At 37.2% G+C, this 20,834-nt stretch overlaps 2 protein-coding genes and 1 long non-coding RNA gene across 4 annotated transcripts in view; 2 read left to right on the top strand and 1 right to left on the bottom strand.

The window, feature by feature from the left end:
• Nucleotides 1–20,834, top strand: part of LOC143757206 (uncharacterized) — a 40,811-nt gene that overhangs the window by 14,677 nt on the left and 5,300 nt on the right. The gene's annotated exons all lie outside the window — the stretch shown is intronic.
• cunh16orf46 (chromosome unknown C16orf46 homolog) lies at nucleotides 193–4,568 on the bottom strand. 2 transcript variants are annotated; one of them, XM_077248158.1, is made up of 3 exons: nucleotides 4,404–4,568; nucleotides 4,015–4,233; nucleotides 193–1,182 (listed from the first exon to the last, which is right to left on the bottom strand). In XM_077248158.1, the coding sequence occupies exons 2-3, from the start codon at nucleotides 4,207–4,209 to the stop codon at nucleotides 313–315; spliced, it is 1,065 nt and encodes a 354-aa protein (XP_077104273.1). In that variant the 5' UTR covers nucleotides 4,210–4,233; nucleotides 4,404–4,568; the 3' UTR covers nucleotides 193–312. The 2 variants fall into 2 exon arrangements, with proteins under 2 accessions (XP_077104273.1, XP_077104274.1); XM_077248159.1 differs by having other exon boundaries at nucleotides 4,015–4,218.
• On the top strand, nucleotides 5,198–7,962 carry LOC143757202 (protein phosphatase 1 regulatory subunit 3E). The gene has a single exon (XM_077248157.1). The coding sequence runs from the start codon at nucleotides 5,376–5,378 to the stop codon at nucleotides 6,294–6,296; it is 921 nt and encodes a 306-aa protein (XP_077104272.1). The 5' UTR covers nucleotides 5,198–5,375; the 3' UTR covers nucleotides 6,297–7,962.

Here is a 20,834-nt window from a genome sequence, read left to right as displayed (position 1 = left end):
ATGAAATCTTATATCTTATTCAAAGCTACGTACAAATGGCACATGATATATTCAGCTGTATAAGGACAGAAGAGACTTTACTAGGTTGCACAGTTGTATTAAGCTGTTAATCAGATTATTTTTTTATTTTAAATGGCATGGTTCCCAGTAAAAGTATCCTGCAGTCTCAAAAAAAAAAAAAAAGAACAAGCATACTTGAAAATCTCTTTATGTTGCATAATCATCTTCATTTAGCACACATATAGTACAATCTTATGCTGTTTATAAAAAAGGAATCACAACACCTATTTACCTGTACTCCATTAGTAATATTCACACAGGCATGCGAACTCTAGTTCCAATCAGCATTAGTCGATGAGCTTCAGGTCTTTTCAGATCTCTTGTTTTGTGGCCAGAATACAATCTATAACTGGTGTTGTTTCTGGTGGAAGGCCTTATCAATTCTTCCTGCCTGAAGTTTCGGCCCACAGTGCTGGAAGGTAATTCATACTTATTTTGAAAAGTGATGTTAAAGGTTGGTAGCATTTGAGTGCTGTCCTGGGATAGCCAATGTTTTGTGTTGGGAGATCCCCTAAACCTGTAGCTGTTCTCTCCTGGGATAAAGTTTGTGAGGACCTCAATGACATTTCCTGTAGCACCAGCGGTGACGGCATCAGTGGCCCCGGGCATCATGGCCTTGGTGACTTCTGCTTGATGCCATCCTGTTGACTCTGCTCTTTTAAAAACACTGTTGCTCTTTAAGTTTCTGGACTCTCGGACAGGTGGCAACACACTAACGCTTCTGATGCTAAAGGCAACTCTCTTTTCCTTCAGCATTTGACATGGCTCGGTATGGTAATGGCAGACTGATGGTAAATAGTTTTGTTTACACTGTTCATCTCCAGAAAGCAATTTGTTGATTAATGGCCCTGACATATTTTGCAGTGATAGGCTGAAAGAGTATAGTTCATCTGAGGAGGTAGGGGGACGAACGGTATTTTGAGTTTCCTTTGCAAGATCCTGAAGGGTTGGGGCAGTCTTTCTAAAAGTTTTCAGAGCATTTCCAGCAGGGTAATAAATGGGCAGATCAGAAAGGTCTGCACACAGGAGACAGTGAGAGTCTATGATGTCTTGCTTGTTTTTACCCTTCCTTTGCAGTTGAAGTAATACAGCAAAAGGGGGCAATCTCCCCCAACCTTCAACCTGTTAAAAAAAAATGCTGCTTGTAACTCTGAAATTATTAACAGATGCAATATTTAAAATGCGGGAACACTATTGAAGCTGAATCTGAAATGCATACCACACAGTTTACAAAGACTTTACACAGAAAATGCATTTTCAGTGACTGTTCAATGCTGCACAGAGAGAACTTAGTTGCATTTACACACAGTATAACTTCAGAAATAATGATATGTAGTTTAATGTGTAAACATGAAACATGAGTATACAATGGAAGTTGTTTCCGCCTTGGAATAACAAAAATTAAAAGATAATTGCGACTTTTTATCTCACAATTGTAAGAGGAAAAAAGTCTTAATTGTGAGTTTACATCTTGCAATTATGACTGTGATACACATTTGCAATTGCGTTACAAAGTCAGAATTGCAGGTTATGAACTTTCAAATGCAAGAAATAAAGTCAGACTTGTCGAAATTCTTATTTTTTTCTCAGAATTGCGAGTTTATCTTGCCGTTTTATTTCCACAATTCTGAATTATTTTCTCAGAATTGTGAGATACAATCTCGCAACTGCGGAGCCCCAAAAGACAAGGTGGTGGAAAAAAACTATGAGATGGGAGCAGGGCCGGATTAAGAGTTCAGAGGCCCCTGGGCACAATGTCTTGTAGACAAGGCCCCCCCTTAGGCAGGCCAAATGTATATTTTGTCCAAGGACATTTTAATATGGCATTTACAGTTTAACTGACTTAAAAGGAACCTTGTTGTACTATGCTGGAGTAAAGTTCATAAATGGTTGTTCTTTCCCATAGGAATTTTGTAAAACTATATGTTGGGTGGACCTCTGTGCCTCTAGGGGGGTTCGGGGGCATGCTCCCCCGCAAGAAAATTTTGTACATTTTAAGGTTAAATGCATCAATCTCGTGCTCTTTGAGAGATCAAAATTAAGAGCTTCAACCCATGCACTGCTCGTTGAACAAAGAAAAAGCATTGATTTGTACCAGGAAAATAAAGAGGGCTCAAACATCTTTTTAGTTATGAGAGTCTCAGTCTACATTACATTATCAATGGTGTTTTAGAATGCCAAACAATTAAAATAATAATGTAATAATGATTTATATAATTATTCCTATGACGTAAAATCCATATAGCCTATAAATGTACTATATAAGTGAAAATGAATATTTCAAAAGTATATTTTAGTCTACATTACACTATAATACAGGACAATTAAAATACTTTTGTCCTAATTTCTTCACTTGCAAGAAATAAACCCTTGAGCTTTTATTTAGGAGAAAACACGAGATAACCATGCTGTTCAAAGAGCGCACTTTTCTTTAAATCACGCAGCACAAACAGGATGCCTATTCTTAAAGTCTTGTGCTGTTTTATAAAGGCACAAGGCCATATCATGGTTTCGATTTTTGTTCGTTGGCAAAATATAACGCTAGAGACCTTTATGTTAGGTAAGGTTATACATTTTACATCTCATATGTGTTGGGAAAAGGGAGAAGAGAGAGTTCGGCAAAAGGCGGATTCGAACTCGGGTCGAGCGCATCAAAAGCAGCTTTCTAGCACTTCACGCGCCCGCGTGCGCCACTGTAGTTATTCCGTGAAGGGCGTCTTTTTGCTAAAAAGACAGGCACTTAGTGCAAATATACGCTCCGTTATCTAAAATATTTGTTTTCTTCCCCTCGCTTGCGCCACAATTGCGCATGGCGAACTTGCAATGAATACATTTTTATCAGACCGGCCCTCGCGGCCTCGAAACACTACCGTCCCACCAGGGAAACTCCCGACTCTCCCGATTGCCACTCCGCCCCTGGTGCCCAGGGCCCCTTAGATGTTGTGGGCCCCTGGGCAAGTGCCCAGTTGCCCTAATGGTTAATCCGGCCCTGGATGGGAGGAAAAATAGTAAATGCTTTTGCGTTCTCTCATGAATATTTTATGTTCCTCAAGAAAATTGCGCTCGCTCGCAAAATATTTTACGTTCTCCTGGTAAACTTTGCATTCGCTCACAAAACCTTTGTATTCCCTCGCAAAAACGTTAGCATTTTCTCGCAAAACTTTTGTGTTCTTTGCGATCAAACGCAAAATTTCTCATGTGAACGCAAAACATTTTCCAAATAATTTTTCCTCCCGTCTCATTATGTCTCCTTACACAGAATTTGTAGCAACCCAGCTTAACTTACACTCAAAAAAATGATGTGTTTGCTTTACTTAACTTTTTTATGTAAACAGGTTCCACTGGTTCCACATAACTGGGTTTCGTTAAACAAACATAAACTTTAACACTGCAGTGTTCATTTAACACTCAGCTCAGAGTTTAATTGGATCGCTTAAAATGACTTCCATGATGTTGAAGTTACATGAACAAATTATGTTTGTTTAACGAAACCCGTTATGTGGAACCAGTGGAACCTGTTTACATAAAGTAAAGCCAACACATCATGTTTCTGAGTGTAGTTGTGTAAAGATGATACACAACACACAATTGGTAATTTTCAATAATAAAATAAATATTTATAGCCTACAGAAAATATGACCAAATTACATACTCATTTAGAACAACACACTCTCCTAGTCAGTGTGTTGTTCTAAATGTTAGTCCTGCACATGTAATTTGGTCATATTTTCGAAATAAATATTTATTTTATTGTCATAATATATGAGATTTATAATAAGTTGAATTATATAATTAATATGGTAAATAATTACTGACAAAATATAGCACATACAAAAAGGGACAGGATATAGGCCTAACGTTACCTAAATAATATAGCCTACAGCAATGTAAAATGACAGCTAGGGAAAACACTCAGAATAAGTGTAATTCTTCTGTCGTGTTAATTTGACTCACAGCGTCTTCCCAGCCAGTGCGGCTCTGTAACAAATGCAGGTTGTGCTCCCTGCAATAGTCCTCTTCACTGAGATCCAACAACTTATTGACATACTGTCTGCACGAAGACTCCGTGTTCCCTTTTGGGCGCACAATAGTCGCATGTTGTTTCTCCGCATCAGTTTCGTCTGATGCACAGGCTTCGGTGATGTTCATTCCGGACAGCTTCAATCACGATTTCTGAGACAAAGATAATTTGAGCCTTGAGTTACCTCTCCTAATGATTTAGGCTACCATGATAATGAACTACGGAAAGACCGAAACACAGCAAATAATTGCGTACATAGGCTACATACAAATAAAGCATGCAATAAGTAGCCTAGTCTAAATAACTTAAACTGCCAACTTACGTTGTTTTTACAACTCTAAAATCTTAAATTTAGTACTGTTAGTGGACACAAAGAAAAGTTTAAATGCATAAAATTGTATTTTGTGTGAAGTAACTGTGTGAACGGATGTTTGGAGTCCTGTTGTCATGACAACCGGTGGAGAGGATGACGTAGTGGAAAAAAAGACGAGGCCAGGCGCATGCCTGCAGCGGCTCTTTTCGTCAGACTCGGCACAATTGTATGCGTCTGAAGGAGCCATGTTAAAAACAAAATATGTTAAAATTAAATGAATTGTTGCTTATACAATTGAGTTATAGTTTTGGTAAATTATTTTACAATATGAGCTTTCCCTTTGATGCATTTAGAATGTTTTATTTTATAGTATACTTTTTTTCACATGAATCCCTCTTTTAGCTTTACAGAATTACCGGAGAGCAGATATACAGGATCATAAATGAATAGGTGTCCCAAGCGTTTTTAAAAACCAAAGTCTGTTTACTGTTTTACTCAGAAGTGCTGCGGCGTTGTATCTACTGTGAGACGTGATCGAAAGCACGGACTGTGTGCTGCTGAGGGGGTGTGTCAGACACGCAGAGATTTCAACTATTGTGACGATGGGGCTCATGAATATTAATTAGAAACGAGCCCTTCTTCGCTTAGTACAATTGGCTGAAAGGTCAGCGTTGGTAATGAGTGCTAGATCAGTTGGCGAATTAACAAAGCTTATTTTGCTTATGAATATTAGGTACGTTTCTTGACTTGACGATTGACGAAGGTTAACAAGAAACGTCGATTTGACCTAATTAATATTCATAACCTAAAGCTTTGCCATAGTAGGCTTCAGCCGGCAGCAGCATCCACTAAGATTGGTTAAGGTATCCGCAGTACCATCAACGGTCGTAGTTTCCACTCTTCCAGTAGCCTATAATGCAGAAGGACACTTAAAATCAGACCTCAACTGAAACATTTTCAAACGATTTTGCAGACTAGTTTATGGAAACCGATGCTGTGGTAATGCTGCCTCCCAAGAACTGCATCCCCAGAAACTACAGTTGTATGGCTGGGCTGTTCGGAAGCTTGGCACCATCAGAGCAAACGCTGGAGGACGGAGAAGAAGACATGGAGGAATTGGAGGATATGAATGGAGACTGTGAACCATTAGAAATCAGCGTAGTGAATAAAAAGCCGAGAGGAAGAGAGTCATTCATGAAGCCCCCAGTAAGCCCGACGCTGCGCCGCAGGTGCAAGTCTCTCCCCACACCGGCTGAAAGAGCCAAATTAGAGATCGCACGAAAGCGGAGCCCAAGCTGTCAAAAAAAGGTACGATTCGCTGACGCTCTGGGCCTGGACCTGATTTCTATCAAACACTTCGATGACAGGGATATGCCTGAGGTTCCAGAACGCATTATTGACAAATTCAAAAAAGCCAGAGCTCTCCACTTGAATAACTTCGACAAGTCCAACACATCAAGCCAGTCCGTGTTTATGGAGCTGCTCTTCACTAATCCAGGATCCCTGCCGGACTTCATGGACAGAGTTCTTGCAATGAATGTTTTACTGGAGTCTGTTCAGGCTGATGAGTTCAGCATCTCGGGCATCGTGCGAGTTCTTAATTTGGCTTTCGAGAAAAATGTCTATTTGAGGTACACCTTAAATAACTGGACGACATTTGTTGATATTCTGGCGTATTACGTCCCCCGTTCTTGTGACGGACACACGGACAAGTTTAGCTTCAAAATCATCACCCCGACCTTTCTGGAGTTTGGGGGAACACTGCAGTTTGCCATCCGGTACTGTGTCGGAGGAGGGGAATTTTGGGACAACAACAATGGAAGTAATTACAGAGTAAGACGCCACAGGTTTAAAATTTCGCCTCCGAGGGAATGGGAAAACGGTTGGATCCATTTTATTTAGTAGCCTATGCGATTCAGCCACCATGACGATGCTTGGCTCGGGAATATTAATTATGTGACGAGCCTTCCATTGGCGAATTGGCTAAATAATAATCATGAGCCAAGCCTTCACCATAGTAGGCCTAACGTTAGTCTCTCCAGCAGTATAACGTTACATTGAGGTTGACCTTCCATGAAAAGCGTATGTATACCACATATTCGTAAACTGTACACCATTGTTTGTTGTTTGTCTGTGCTTTTTTGTCGTAAACTGAACACCATTGTTTATTGTTGGTCTGTGCGTTTTGTCATGGTATAATTGATGTCAGGTAGAGAAATGGAAATTAAATTCTGTATGAAAAAAATGTCAGTAGCTGCAACCGTACATTTAGGTAGGGCAGATTCTGTGTTTTAGCGCCGCTGAACACAAGCAGAACACTTTAGGTTGCGTTCTTCAGCCTGAGGGGGGCGCTCTAATGTTGATTGACAGGCTTTAAGTGCACACGACGCGCATAGAACGCTATTTTAGTATTTATTGCCTCCGAATGTTTTAACATATTACAAATTGTGGAGGAATTCCAGTGAGGAAAATAAAGCCATGTCTATTAACATACATAAAACAGACACAATAGGCTATTCACACATTCTTTAATGTAATACGCTGCTCTACATAAGAAGAACAGACATGCCAATTAGTTCTTACCTGATGCAGACTAATATACACATAGGTGATTGATATTGTCTTGGTCTGGTGCGAGGTTTACGTAAGCTAACGTGAAAGTAAGCGGGGCAGGGCAGGAAATGCCTCAATAGCTCTAAATTAGAGCGCGTTGTAGTTCCATTTTTCAACACAGATTTACATTGGGGAAATTGTGGGGCGCTGTAGAGCTGGGGAAGACACCCTCGGCTCGCTTAGTATTTTTTTCATTATAAATAATTAATCAACTAGGCTAATTATTAAAAAAGAACACATTTTAATATATCCTGCTCACATTACGACATAAAATAGTCTTGAAAATCATAAAAAAATATTTATTGCAGAAATCTGAACAATTTTACAATGTAGGCCTATAGCCTATTATTGATTCAGTTTAGAGGTTTATTAGGTTTTTACCCCTTCCCTTACAGACGAGCCGCGGCTGGTCAGATAGCTAACTACCAAGTGAGGAATGTAATTAGGCATATTTCCATCGGTTTAAAACTGATTGTTTAGCATGTTTGTTTGTACATGGATGGTCATAGAAACAAAAGTCTGCATTCCTTAAAAAGAGCAGGACCAAAATGAACCCAGTTTGGATTTAGCTTCAATGCATGTAATAGGATATTGGATATTGTGTAATAATTAATTATAATTACATAATCCCCAGTGCGCCTGTTATTCTTTAATTCAAGTGAAATCATGTTGCTTCAGCATCACTGTGCTTGATTCACATTAAATTGCAGCTAAGGGTAAAGGTTAGGCTACATCTGAGGAAACTTCTGATGTAATAAATCAAACCTTTTAGATGCGAGACAAGAACGTTTACAAAGCCAGGTGACTTGCTGTAGCAACCATGTGCAGCAGTTAACTTAAACACACAATGTCTCATCCTTAGGAAACAAACAGGCTATTGATTTTGTATCTTACTATTAAAGTCAGCATGAAACTAGCCTATCTCTTAAAGGGATAGTCCACCCAAAAATAAAAAGTATCTCACCATTTACTCACCCTCATGCTACCCCAGATATTTATCTTTCTTTAGATGAACACAAACAAATATATATATATATATATATTTTTTTACAAATATCTCTGAGTGTTTGAGTCTCTGTATTTTGACGCTTCAAAAAGCACACACAGATATTGGGATGGTAATCCATATGACTCCAGTGGATGAATCTTCTGAAGCAAAACGATAGGTGTAAGAAAAATACTTATATTTTTATCTTTTTAAAACTATAAACCATCACACTTCCAGCGAACTCCCATACGAACATTAACAAAAACTGTATTTTTATTTATTTTTGGCTTGGACTATACCTTTAAAGCACGTTATTGGTCTTGTTGTGAAAGATTCATCCTTGCATTATTTGTTATTGTTGTTGTTGTCTTTGACATTGTAACCTTTAATCTAATCATAGCTTGGTCTTCCTGTGATATGATTTATTCTCTTTTTAATCAGATCATTATATTTCTTGAACATATTGAAGACATATTTTTTTTGGAACATAACCAAAGGAGTAGGTATTTTCAGGGATAATTAACATTTATAAAGCCCAGTGTCAGCTTTCATACTGAAATGGTAGAAAGTGTTTAATATACCTCACATTGTGTAAGCTAGTAGCCTATGTCTTGGTTGAGCCAAGCGTTATTTTTTAGTTACTTAACATGGGTATAGGATCAGTAAAGTATTTCAAGCCATGCCTGCAATTTGGTCATCACAATATATTTCACTGGTGAAAGCACATCAAAACAGTTATATCAAAGAATATTCCTAGTACCTGTAGGTTTAGTTAGGCTTGTGAACTACTGCCACTGAAGCTGAGATAAGACAGGGCAGATTCATTCATATTGAACATAGAAAATGATTGTCACCGAAACACCATATTTCATTAGTCACCTATTTAAACATTTGAGTCATGAGTCAAAATTAAAGCACTTTTCTTTAAGATTTATTTGGGTCTTCAGCAGCACTTTTGAGTGGTTTATTGCTTAATGACAAATGATTGTAATGCTGAACCTTTTGCAAAGTATGAATAGAGCATCTGCCCGAAAAGTTATACAGTGTATTCGGAAAGGATTCAGAACCCTTATTTTTTTCACAGTTTGTCATGTTGCCGACTTATACTAAAACAAATAATCTCAAAGATGATCCAGAGAAATGGGATGCACCTTCACTAAATTTCAAGTGTCATAGAAAAGGGTTTGAATACATGTCAATGTGATATTTCAGCTCTTATTGTTTTTATCTTCATCTGAATACTTTCTGAATGCATATGTATATTCAGTAAAAGACTTGCACAAATGAACATCCTGTTTTGTTTAACATCCATTCTTTGAAATGTTTTCTTTATTACTGGCCTGGGTTTATTCTTCTTCAGTCATTCTTTTTCTAGTCACTCTTTCAAAGTAGGGCTTTGTGACAGTTTCGACTGGAGGCAAATCGAAGGAATAAGCGTTCTATTTTAAGTTCTTGTTGTAATGTTGTATTGTTTAAAGGTAACTTGATCCTTGTGGAAGAAAAACCTGAAATAAACTTTTCACAAATTACATTCTGTTTGTTTTAACCTATGCAATACCTGTCTTTAATGTTTCGGTTTTGCTATTGTATCACTGTGTCATGTTGTTAATCATTGTTTTACTTTTGAATAGTAATACTGTGTCTTCTGCTTGCATGCATGTACAACCATTGCAAGGTATCAAAAATCACTGTAATACCTCATTGTTTCAGGTTGTTTGGGGAAACTCACACATCTCAATTCTCTGTATTTGCTAATAAAATGCTGTTTTGGTAAAGTGTGGTCATTTGAAGTCATGTAAACCTCTACTCAGAACTTGGTTAACATCACTTACAAAATGTTCATAGCATCATTCACTTGAACAGCCAGGTTTCTGTCTTCTAACTTTTTTCTTTAGATAAAATAATAAATTATAATTTAAATTTGTAGTGTTTTGGCAATCTTTCTCTTGGTTTCCCTCAATAGAATAAAAGGTTTTCATGCTCTAGGGCTGGACCATATGGCCAAACAACCTGAGAAAGTAGTTCTCCAAAGTAGTTTTAGTTCCAAAATTTTGGAAGATACTGTACACAGCACCTTAAAACATCAACCTGCGCTCTTGACGCACTTCCCACATCTTTCTTCAAAAGTGTGTTTAACTGTTTAGAAGCATATGTAAGGGGTGTACAGTTAAAGACCCAGAACCAGATATGAAGAATGAAGACCCAGAGTCAGAATTATAAAAAATTAAAGAAAATATTTACTGAAGATAGTTTGCAGTTTCATCAGCAGACGTCAGCTTCAATACTCGCACAGGAGTTCGTAGGCCGCCCCGCTTACAGTTACAAAGATCACAGCAGTTATACGATTTCCAAGGTCTAAGCTACGTCATTGCTTACAGGATGAATGATTCTCATTGGCTATGAAATAGATAAACACAGTAATTTTCCACACATATACAGATAGACTGAAGCATATCTCCATCGATTATGCAGCTGAAGTTAGGCACGTCATGACCTTCCAGGTCTCAGATTTGGGTTGCTGGGCGCCAGCATGTCCAGAACAACAACTCAGTCAATGTCCAATAATGCCAGTGGTTCCTTAACCTGTAACCAAGAAGACTAACACACACACCGACACACAGCTTTTCCAAGGTTGGATTTGGCCAGGCTCTCATTATAAACAGGAGAGTCCTCTCCAAACATCAAGATAATGCGTTCTTTCTCTCAAGGATAGCTAAACTTTAGTCTTAACTGGAAAGAAAGGCTTTAACAAAGAAATGGCCCCTTAAACTATTGGCTTCAATGACCCCTATATGTTTAAACACATTGAAGACCTTTCTCAAACACAAAACAAGTCCCTATTTCATTTCTGGAAGCTGGGTTAAATAAGCAAGCACTGCATTCAGATATCAAATACAGACATTAAAGAATACATGAAAAGAACATTTCAGTAATCACAATGGTAACTTATATAAATAAAGTAAAATCTCCAGAGAAGTCATTCAACTCATTTGATATTTAGAAGGAAAAATATTGATTAATACCTTAATTATAATCAATCATTACATATACATTGAAGCAGCAGTGGATTCCAATCCACCCCCTTCAGTCCCCCGTTTTAGACCAATGTGGAGTCCTAAACACCACATCTGGTCTATCCATAAAGAGGCTGCTTCAAAATGTTAGGTTTCTGACCCATGCTCCTCTGTCATGTTAATTTTTATAAAACAAACAATATCTTTTTCCTTCAATGTCTTAATATCAACAAAATATCCCACATACTATAATATTGATCTCCAGAACCTTTGGACATAGCTGTCTTTACATGTCTTACACAGCTATTATTCATCTTGGCTAATTTGGTTTCATCATCAAATTAACTGATACAATACAAGTACATATTTATTCTCTGGAAGCCGGCTAAATAAGCCAGCACTGTTGCTGTATTCCTAGCATGGGCTAGACCCGCAGTCACTACTCAGATCCCAAATACAGACATTGTCTATAATCATAAATACCAGGATATATGCACTAGTTTTTATAATTTCAAATTCATTTTATAATAAACTAAGAAGAATAGTTAATCCATTCTTTTCACTACTCCCCTTTATAGACCCAAAAGGTTCAAAACACTGGTTGAAAACACAAAGGTCGTCAAACTGAAAATAAACAACATAAAAAAAAAAATAAGACCCATAATAATCCACTTTTAGTCTCTCCATGAATTCATCCTTCAGTTTACAGTCACCATCTTAATTATATAACATCTTATACTTTTTTTTTTACTCTTTTCAAAAATAGAAATAAAATAAAACAAATTCACATCATCATTTCAGTCATTATTTTACCACTAAAATATAGGATCGTTCCCCATTCTGCTTAATAAAGCTTTTGTTCATTCCTTATCCTTATATCACTTGAATCCCTGTCAATCATACAATGTCTTATTATTTTTATTTTGAAACTCACTTTTCCATACCATTTAAACTTAATTTGACTTCCATAAATTCTATCAGAAATTGTATTTTCATAACATACATTTTTTTTCTACTATATTTCTTCCATCTTGCCCTACATGCCAGTTCCTTCTGCATCCGAGTCTCTCACCACTGTCAGCCTAGTGACACTTAAAGTTCCCTCGTTAGGGAAATCATGGTATTTTATTAATTCTTCAATACTCTTGTTTTTTTATCATTAACTTCAACTTTATTTTTCATTATAACTACTTCTCACAGTATTTGTCTCAGTTCCACTTATCTTTACAGTTTTACAGAACCCAAAATATTATGTTACTCAGATCCCAGCCCACAGCCATATAGCTGCTTTCTCTTTTTACCTTTATTAAATTGTAGTTTTCTTAGACATCTAATGTCATACATACATTTAATGGATTGAGAAATAAAACCTTTTCTTTTTAAAAGTTATATTCACTCCTCCTTTGTTCGCCCTTGTTCCGGCCTTTCAATAGAAATGAGGGAGCTCACTCTGGATAATTTGGATAGTGACACGTTTATCCTTATGATCCCACCTAGTTGTCTATTTAAATTTAGACCCTCAGTTGAATTTAGACAAGAGTTTTACCCCAGAATGGACGGCAATCTTCTTTACAATTCCAATTTATATAAAATACTAATCCAGAGAGTAATTCAGTTCAATATCATAAATGACAAAAGCATTCATAATTACCAATAGCAGACAGAGCTGGAGAACCACTCCAATTAAAGCTCGTCCCATGTTCTGCATTGTCTTTTCATCAGATTGACTTAGAATTATCAACTTTTTTAAAGTTGGTCATTTCACTTAACCCATCTGTAATGATAAAACACTAATTCCAGAGGTTAATGACACAATATCCTCAAAATCAGGAAATAATAGTACCCCAAACTAATACATACAAGACATAAAGTGCTGTCACCATCACACGCACTCATACTAGACACACATATGTTAACTGTTCATTTTCAATGTTCATTTTTCTTTATATTATTGCTAAAAGATTTAAATTTTAAATACGATTTTAAACTTCCCATTTTCCTGTAGCTTCTACCTAATTTTACATGGTCTCTTAACCAGCATCCAAAGCATTATTCATTAGAATTTAACGAGGTCAGCTGGGTTGTTTTGTTTCATTATCATTATTTTGCTTCAGCTTGCTCTAGCAGGCCGATGACAGAAAGACAGACACAGTTACCATCCCTTCCTCCGCTCAAGCAGTCTCTCTCACTAAGACTGTAACTTATATAAAATGTAATATTAAATTTGTTACAATAATCTTTGACCATTCGCCTTTGTTACCCAGACTTTTCTTAAATCAAAAGCTGTCTTCATCTTTAGCCACCACCATGTCTAACGACCTTCAAGAGTTAAAACTATGTTATAGACATATTAGTTCAAAATCAACACTATGATTTTCCTTGCCCGTAAGGCAACCAACATCAAAAAGTTGTATTACTGTCTCCACAACAACTAATGGGAATCACTTCATGGAATCAGCTGGCTCTTGAAAGTCCACTCCCGCTAATCATTTATCTTTAATTTTCTTCTCTTCAGGGTGTCGTCCCCTGGCATAGTTGCAGACACTTGTCACAATGAAAAACAAGCCATACAATCAATGCGGTTTCTGGTGAGTGGTATAGAGGAACTCACATTTCTGGGTCGGACTGCCGTAAAGTTAATTTTAACCTCACAGCGCATCTCACCTCTCAATGCTCTGCTGACCCCGGTGGCCTCCAGTAATCAGCGCTCAACTGTCATACCTTTCTCACAAATAACAACTCCATCCGGAGTTTTCCAGTGTTCGTGACCCCCTGCGTTGGGCTGTCCCCTGGCCAGGAAGATCATCCCGTCATTGAGTAGCCACTCGTACACACGTACACACTGGTGACCGCTCATTCCCAATACAATCAGTTTTCTTCAACAGAACTCAGCTGTTTTCTGGAGCTTAGGAAAGGCACGTTCAAGAGTCACCAGAGCCATTCCGATTGCCTAATAGTGTTCACAGGGAGACAGGTTAATAACAACAGTATTTAATCACTTAAATCCATTAACTATCTTAAAAGCAGCAACCTAGCTACTTAGACTATACTCAGTGAATTTAGATCACAACCGTACATTCAGCGTACATTTCCGTCGGCCCCGCCCCCGTTTCATGGTGGGGACTAAGATCAGACAAAGAAGTTACTGGTCCTAAAATAACCTAATCAAAGATGTCACTACAAATAGCTTATCACTTATGACACCGACTCAGGTAACAGCTTTTAGCTGACATTGAATGAGAGAGAGACATTGAATGAGAGAGGGACTGGTACACTGCACTCTCATGAACGTCTAACTTTATCTACCATCTTTTAACTCTAGCCCAGCTTAAGGCATCTTTGCCAGAAATTACATGTGTTTTCAAATAAACATAGTTTTACAGTTGTCTTTTGCCCACGTCAGGGAATCTAGACATTACAAATTTCCACTCAGATTGAGTCTCTGTCGCACTGGCTGTTTCAGCCACAGCACACATCAGATTTAGATAAGCGAAATGTTTCATTACAGCCAATAGCAGACTTATCTTTTGAAAGCAAAACATCAGCTTCTAGCTCTTTCATGGTCAACTTTTCAAGCTGTTTGTTTAATCAAATGCCTTTCAACACATTTTACATTTAGCAACTGTTAATTCAGTAGCCTACTACTTCTGCTTATTTGTTCTTACATAAAAATAATTATTCTAGTTCTCAATAACGTTTCATATTTCTCAATCTCAATTTTAATTGTCAAGTTCTCAACCATAGTATAATATTTGACTTTAGTTTTCTCTTGGAGTTTATCAATCTCCAATTAGGATTCACACTATAAGTTTGACGAGGCAAGCACTCTCTGCTTGTGATACTTTTGCAGTTATTGTAAATCATCTGTGAGATTAGTCTCTCTATATCATCTAAAACCTTTTTAAAATGTTTAATTACAACACAATCATCCTTTTAGTTACTTTGATATATTTTGCAACTCACATCTGTTGGAGTCATTCATTTTACATCAACCTGTATTCATCAATTCACTTATAAAAATTACTATTATAGAAATTACTATTATAGATATTTTCTTCAAAAGGATTCACTTTAAGACTTCAATCTTTTGACCTTTTTATCTCTTATTTCTCAGACGAAAAATGTCACTGTCGTCATTTAAACACTGATCTACTTTCAAACCAATATTATTACCAAAAATGTGTTGTCATTTTATCACATTTTAAACACCTTCTCGGTGGGCATTTACAGTTACGTATTAAATGGTCCTGATGACCACCATTAAAACACTCTCGGCTCCAACTTACTGCACACCCTTGAAGCAGTGTGTCCCAAACAGGAATGCAAACCGAGCTGATAAGCAGTTCTCTGTATTCTTTTACAGTCCACCAGTGGCGGGTTCAATCACAATAGCCGAATCATAAACTTCATCATTATTATTGGCAGAACATTAATTTTCATAAGTTGCAAAATATTTTAAGTTGTTTTCACAAAGTGTCTGTTTAACTTTAGTCACACTTGTCCAAGGAAATGATCTTCGACCCATAATTTAATATACTTGCTTTTTGTAATCATCGTAAGCAATACAAGGCTAAACATTTTAATTTTTCAGTTTCTTTGTTTGTTTGTAGCCAGTCAAGTTGTTGTTTAAATTTCCAAAAGAAGCAAAACTTATCAAGACAACCATTTACTTAATAATTTCTGCAAATTTCTCTGAAGTGAGGGCTTCAGAGCACAGCTGCTTACAGCGTTCGCTCTTTTCTGTCTCACTATTAGTTTCAGGACTGTTCAGGTTACTGATCAAGTTACTCAGTTTGTCTGCCATATCTTAATAACAGTTCAAACTCACCTGAAGTCATTGCAGAAATGGAGGCGGCGATCTTTGAACAACACAGCTTGGCTTCTCCGTGATGAAACTGCAGAGTATACTCCAAAATCACAGTTACATATACTGGTCCATGCCAATTTGGGTCACAACTTTTTTTTTCTTTTTTTTCTCTCTCTCGGGATCGTTCCTGATGCATCCCTGGCAAACAACCCTATTTTTGTTAGTATCCCTAACTGCCTGATTCACTAAATTCGGGGATCCCCTATCTGAGATGGAAGAGATTGAGCAGGTTTACGGTGCCACTGGACCTCCCGTCCAGGGACGTACTCTGCTGGGGTGGTGCTACACCATTAATGCCCAGCGGGGCACCCACAGAGCACGCTTCGCTTGCGCTGTCTTCTGCCGTTACCCTTAACGACGCTCTCAGCGACTTCTTATCCTCTCAGCAGTACAACTTACTCCTTCACTCGCCTCATCGGAGTGAAGGCTACTTACTCCTTCACTCGCCTCATCGGAGTGAAGGCTCTCCCGCTCTCCTTCAAAATCTCTTCCAGTCTCTTACCAGAACTTTACCGTCAAAAATACAGTATCAATGTTATTGGTTTTACAGACTTAACGTAAAATTTACAGTAATAAACCGTATTTCATAATCTGATTTAATGTTAATTTACCAACCCATTGAAGTATTAATATCTGTTTTGTACCATTGTAATACACTGACAACCAACAATCACCACAGCAGTGATGAGAGTCACGTGATAAATCAAAGCTTATCACAAGCAATCTTCCACAAGAAAGTTACTACTATTATATAGAAGCTGCACAGTGTCCTTCGCACAAACATTAAACACCATCACGGTAACACACATGAAATTATAAAAATGCAATTAACATTAATTTAACAACATTAAATGTGACATAAAACCCTAATGTACATAACTGATTAGAAAAGAACTAAGAAAACTAAGAAGAAACATAGTTATTTCAATAAAAATACATAAAATGTGAAGTGTCACGCAGGGAATTGTGGGAATGTCAATTTACGGTTTTTCACTGTAAATTATACAATGAGTTGTTCTTTTTCACTTTCAAAAACTGTAAATTTAACGGTATTTTACAGTAAAATTACATTAAATGTACCGTTAGATCTATCACAGTTATTTACCGTATATAGTAAGGAAACTTTCTGTTAACCAATTAACAGTTTTGCACTGTAGCATTTTTACAGTCTTTTACCGTTAAAATCACGATCATTTTTTACAGTGTATAAATCACTAAATGGCCTAGGACCTCAATACATTGCAGATATGCTCACTGAATATAAACCCAACAGATCACTCAGATCACTAGGATCACATCAGCTTGAAATACCAAGGGTTCACTCTAAGCATGGCGAGTCTGCTTTTAGCCATTATGCCAGCCGCAGCTGGAACCAGCTTCCAGAAGAGATCCGATGTGCTCCTACAGTAGTCAAAACACATCTGTTTAGCTGTGCATTTACTGAATGAGCACTGTGCCACTGTTCGTCCGACTGTTTGTACTGTATTTTACTTTTTTAATTTAATTTAATTACTCTGATTTTTTTGATTATTTTAATTTCTTCTATGTAAAGCACTTTGAATTACCACCGTGTATGAAATGTGCTATATAAATAAACTTGCCTTGCCTTGCCTTGCCAAACAGGTGAACATTTAACAAATCTATAGAACATTCAAAACATTTTTAATTTTTTTTTTCCTTAACAAAAGAAATATCTTAATAGAAAAATTAATTTCTTAGTTTCTGCATGTTCTAACAGGTGATATTGTGTCAAACCATGAAAGTGGTTTGTATTGCCCCACTTTGATGGCACTTATCTTTGGCACAGTTTTCAGTCCTCTCTGCAATATTAATATTACATGTTTTGCCTCTTAAGATAAAAATGCACATTTGACAGTGGCTTGGGCTGACAGTAGCAGTAGCTTGAGTTGGGATGCAGAGGTATAGGCTGAATTGAACAAAAACAGTATCTGTAAAAAAAATTAATATCCTCATTTTTATAGGGTAAAATTGAAATATTATGACAGTTTGAGTTAGAACTCTATTTTTATTCAAATGACCATTGGTGACATATAGTATCATACATTTAGATTGTGATAAACATAGGTAAAACCACGCTGTCACAGTCATCGTCTGCACCAGTCTGTCTTCGTATTCACTACTCTACCCAGAATCCTTTTTGTCTCCACACCTGATCTCACTCCCTCAATTATCCACCTGTTCATCGTCCTCATCATCCGTGTCACCTGTCCTCAACTCGTTATTGTACATTTGTATCTGTATTTAGTCTCCTTCTGTTCAGTTAGTTTTGGCCGGTTCTTGTTGATTACGTCTGTGTATGTTTTAGCGTGTCTGAGTGTTACCTGCCTTTACCTACCTGAAGCTAGTGGTGGGCAGATCGAGGCTTCGTGAAGCAATGAAACAGTTGAACAAAATGGTCCATATTGTTTCGAGGCTTCGAATCAATCCGACACCCGTCTCAACGGTGACACCTAGTGGTCACTTGCAGGTGTTAATCTGAAACAACCTTGACGAGCCATGAAAATTTGTTGTTTTTTTATTATTGTACTTTTCTAATATGTGAATCTTGTAACCTATAGGCTCCTCACTGTGCATGATGTTATATTGGTCCTGCAAAATGAATATTAATAGAATAAATCAAGCCACAATGTCTCACTTTTTACATATTTTTATTCAAAAATATTAATTTCTCTGCTGTGGAAGGACTTAGCCTACTTCTTTTTTTACAGATAATTTCTCCAGCCTTTGAAAAAATCATCTCACAAGGGACACTTGTTGCTGGCATGCAAAGATATTTTTTAGCTAGGACATACAAATAAGGAAAGATTACTGCTCTCTCTTTCCAGTTAGTGGATCATGAGTTCTGGGCAAATACGCATCGTTGATGTATTTTTTCACTTCCACTGTGGCATCAGCTGTAGCATTGTGTATCATCTGGGTTTGATGGATACGAGTATCAAAAAGTTCCCATAAACTGTCCTGTGTTTCTACTGGTGTTGATGTTGATGGTGATGATGTTGATGGATACATCTATGCATACCTTGCTTAGATGGCAGCAGTGTCAGTAGCAGGCCTAGGTACAGGGGGAATACCATCCTCTGCACCCTGCAAAATGGCAGGATGAGTGCTCCTCAAATGGCGCATCATGGATGATGTATTGTTGGAGTAGGCGAGCTGCCGATCACAATACACACATCTCACTTTATTTGGGGTTTCTAAATGGAAATGCTCCCACACCACAGATGTACGGCATCTCTTCTGGGAAACCTCCATTTTATCTATCTATCCAAATCTATCTAGATATGTATCTCTAATCTGTCTATATAATTAGATATCTATAATCTATCTATGTATTTAGATATGTATCTATAATCTATCTATGTATTTAGATATGTATCTATAAATGTATCTATAATCTATCTATGTATTTATGTATGTAGCCTATCTTTAATCTATCTATATATATATGTATCTATCTATCTATCTATTAATCTAGCTGTCTATATATATTTATATCTATGTATCTATTAATGTGCCACTATATGTAGCCTATACTCTGTGTCTCTAGCCTATCAGTCAATGTGTTGTGTAAATTTAAATGTAAGCCTAAATATAACTAAACAAATCGCACTATAAATGTCACTATATGACCAAAAATCCGCTATCTCAAAATCAAACTCCTCTCACAAAAACCCACGAGGTCTATATGCGTTGATTTCACTTTTATACAGATGTGCGATTGTGTGGTCTGTTTCCGACCGTGTCAATCAAACGCTGATTCGGCGGATCACACCTGATGAAACCAATTCGCTTAGTTATACTACGCCCTAAAAGTATGTACTCTTTTTGTGAAGAAAAAGTACATACTTTTGAGTGTGTATAGCTAAAGAGTAAGCAAGCTTTGGGACATACTATCACGTCATGTTTAATGGACAGCTCTGTCGCGTGCTGCGTGCATCCTGTCCAAGGGGGTAATCCATCAGCCGGAAGTTGAAGCTGCCTCCGGGGGCCGCCATTGTAGCTGGCTATCACCTGCTGTTAGCATCCCATTGACTCCCATTCATTTTGGCGTCACTTTGACAGCGAATAACTTTACATCTGAGGTGTCCAAAGACTCATTTGTCCATTATTTATTTCTAAAGAAACACGACAATGTATAAAAGGCTCCATTACTTTGTATCTTACGTTATGGCCCCGTAGAAGCCATTCTTGTAAAAATAGGCTAAAAATTGCGTCATAACCACGCGACTTTATGTCGCACAATAGAGACATTACCGTATAGACAGGAGGAGAAGCTCGCACAGTCTCGCAGGCAGTCTTTTACTGTCTAAAGTCAGCCCATGGCATAGATAGAGTCCATAAAAGCAACGCGACAAAATATTTAAACAACGTTTTTGAGGAATTGGAAATAATTCGATATGTGGCAAGTGAATACATATGAAGTAACATTTATCCACGAACTTTAAATTATTTATCTACTACTACACCTACGGGGGATGGGGAAATTAATTATCAGGAAATTATACAGGCAATGGAAGAAGAAAAAAAACATCTCAATGTCTATCGCGGTTAACGTTGTTCCTTTATTTTTTACACATCTACGCTTGAAGATGAATGTGATCCCGTTCGGAAGCCATATGTACAAAATGCCTACATAACGTGAAATAAAGAAAAACGGGTTTGTTCAAGTGTTTGTGACCGTGATTTATTAGCCAAAACTACATGATTTTACACCTAGCTCACAATTCTTTATATATTGGAATATTATATGGTCATGTAATATTGAATGGATACGAAAATGACTCGAGGGGACTTTATTATATGGTTCCTGGGCTCATACTAATAAGTATTTTTTGGATGGGTTATTATTCTGTTTGATGTAGAAGGAAACGAAAAAGAAGGGAAAAAATTATTTGCATATGTGCCTATATTTGAATCATTTTTAATAATTTTGGAAG

Source organism: Siphateles boraxobius, unplaced genomic scaffold (genome assembly GCF_051911475.1).
Source record: "Siphateles boraxobius isolate OS27281-9 unplaced genomic scaffold, OSU_SipBor_1 30, whole genome shotgun sequence".
Lineage (NCBI taxonomy): Eukaryota > Metazoa > Chordata > Actinopteri > Cypriniformes > Leuciscidae > Siphateles > Siphateles boraxobius.
Note: the sequence above shows the minus strand (reverse complement) of the source record. Positions and strands in the feature narration are given on the sequence as shown.

Bases quoted from the DNA above. Each gene is read 5' to 3' on its own strand.
- cunh16orf46 (XM_077248158.1), bottom strand. From the start codon at position 4,209: ATGAACATCACCGAAGCCTGTGCATCAGACGAAACTGATGCGGAGAAA. The intron at 1,183-4,014 runs GTGAGTCAAATT...TTTTTTTAACAG, and splicing joins GCACTGGCTGGGAAGACGCT to GTTGAAGGTTGGGGGAGATT.
- LOC143757202 (XM_077248157.1), top strand. From the start codon at position 5,376: ATGGAAACCGATGCTGTGGTAATGCTGCCTCCCAAGAACTGCATCCCC.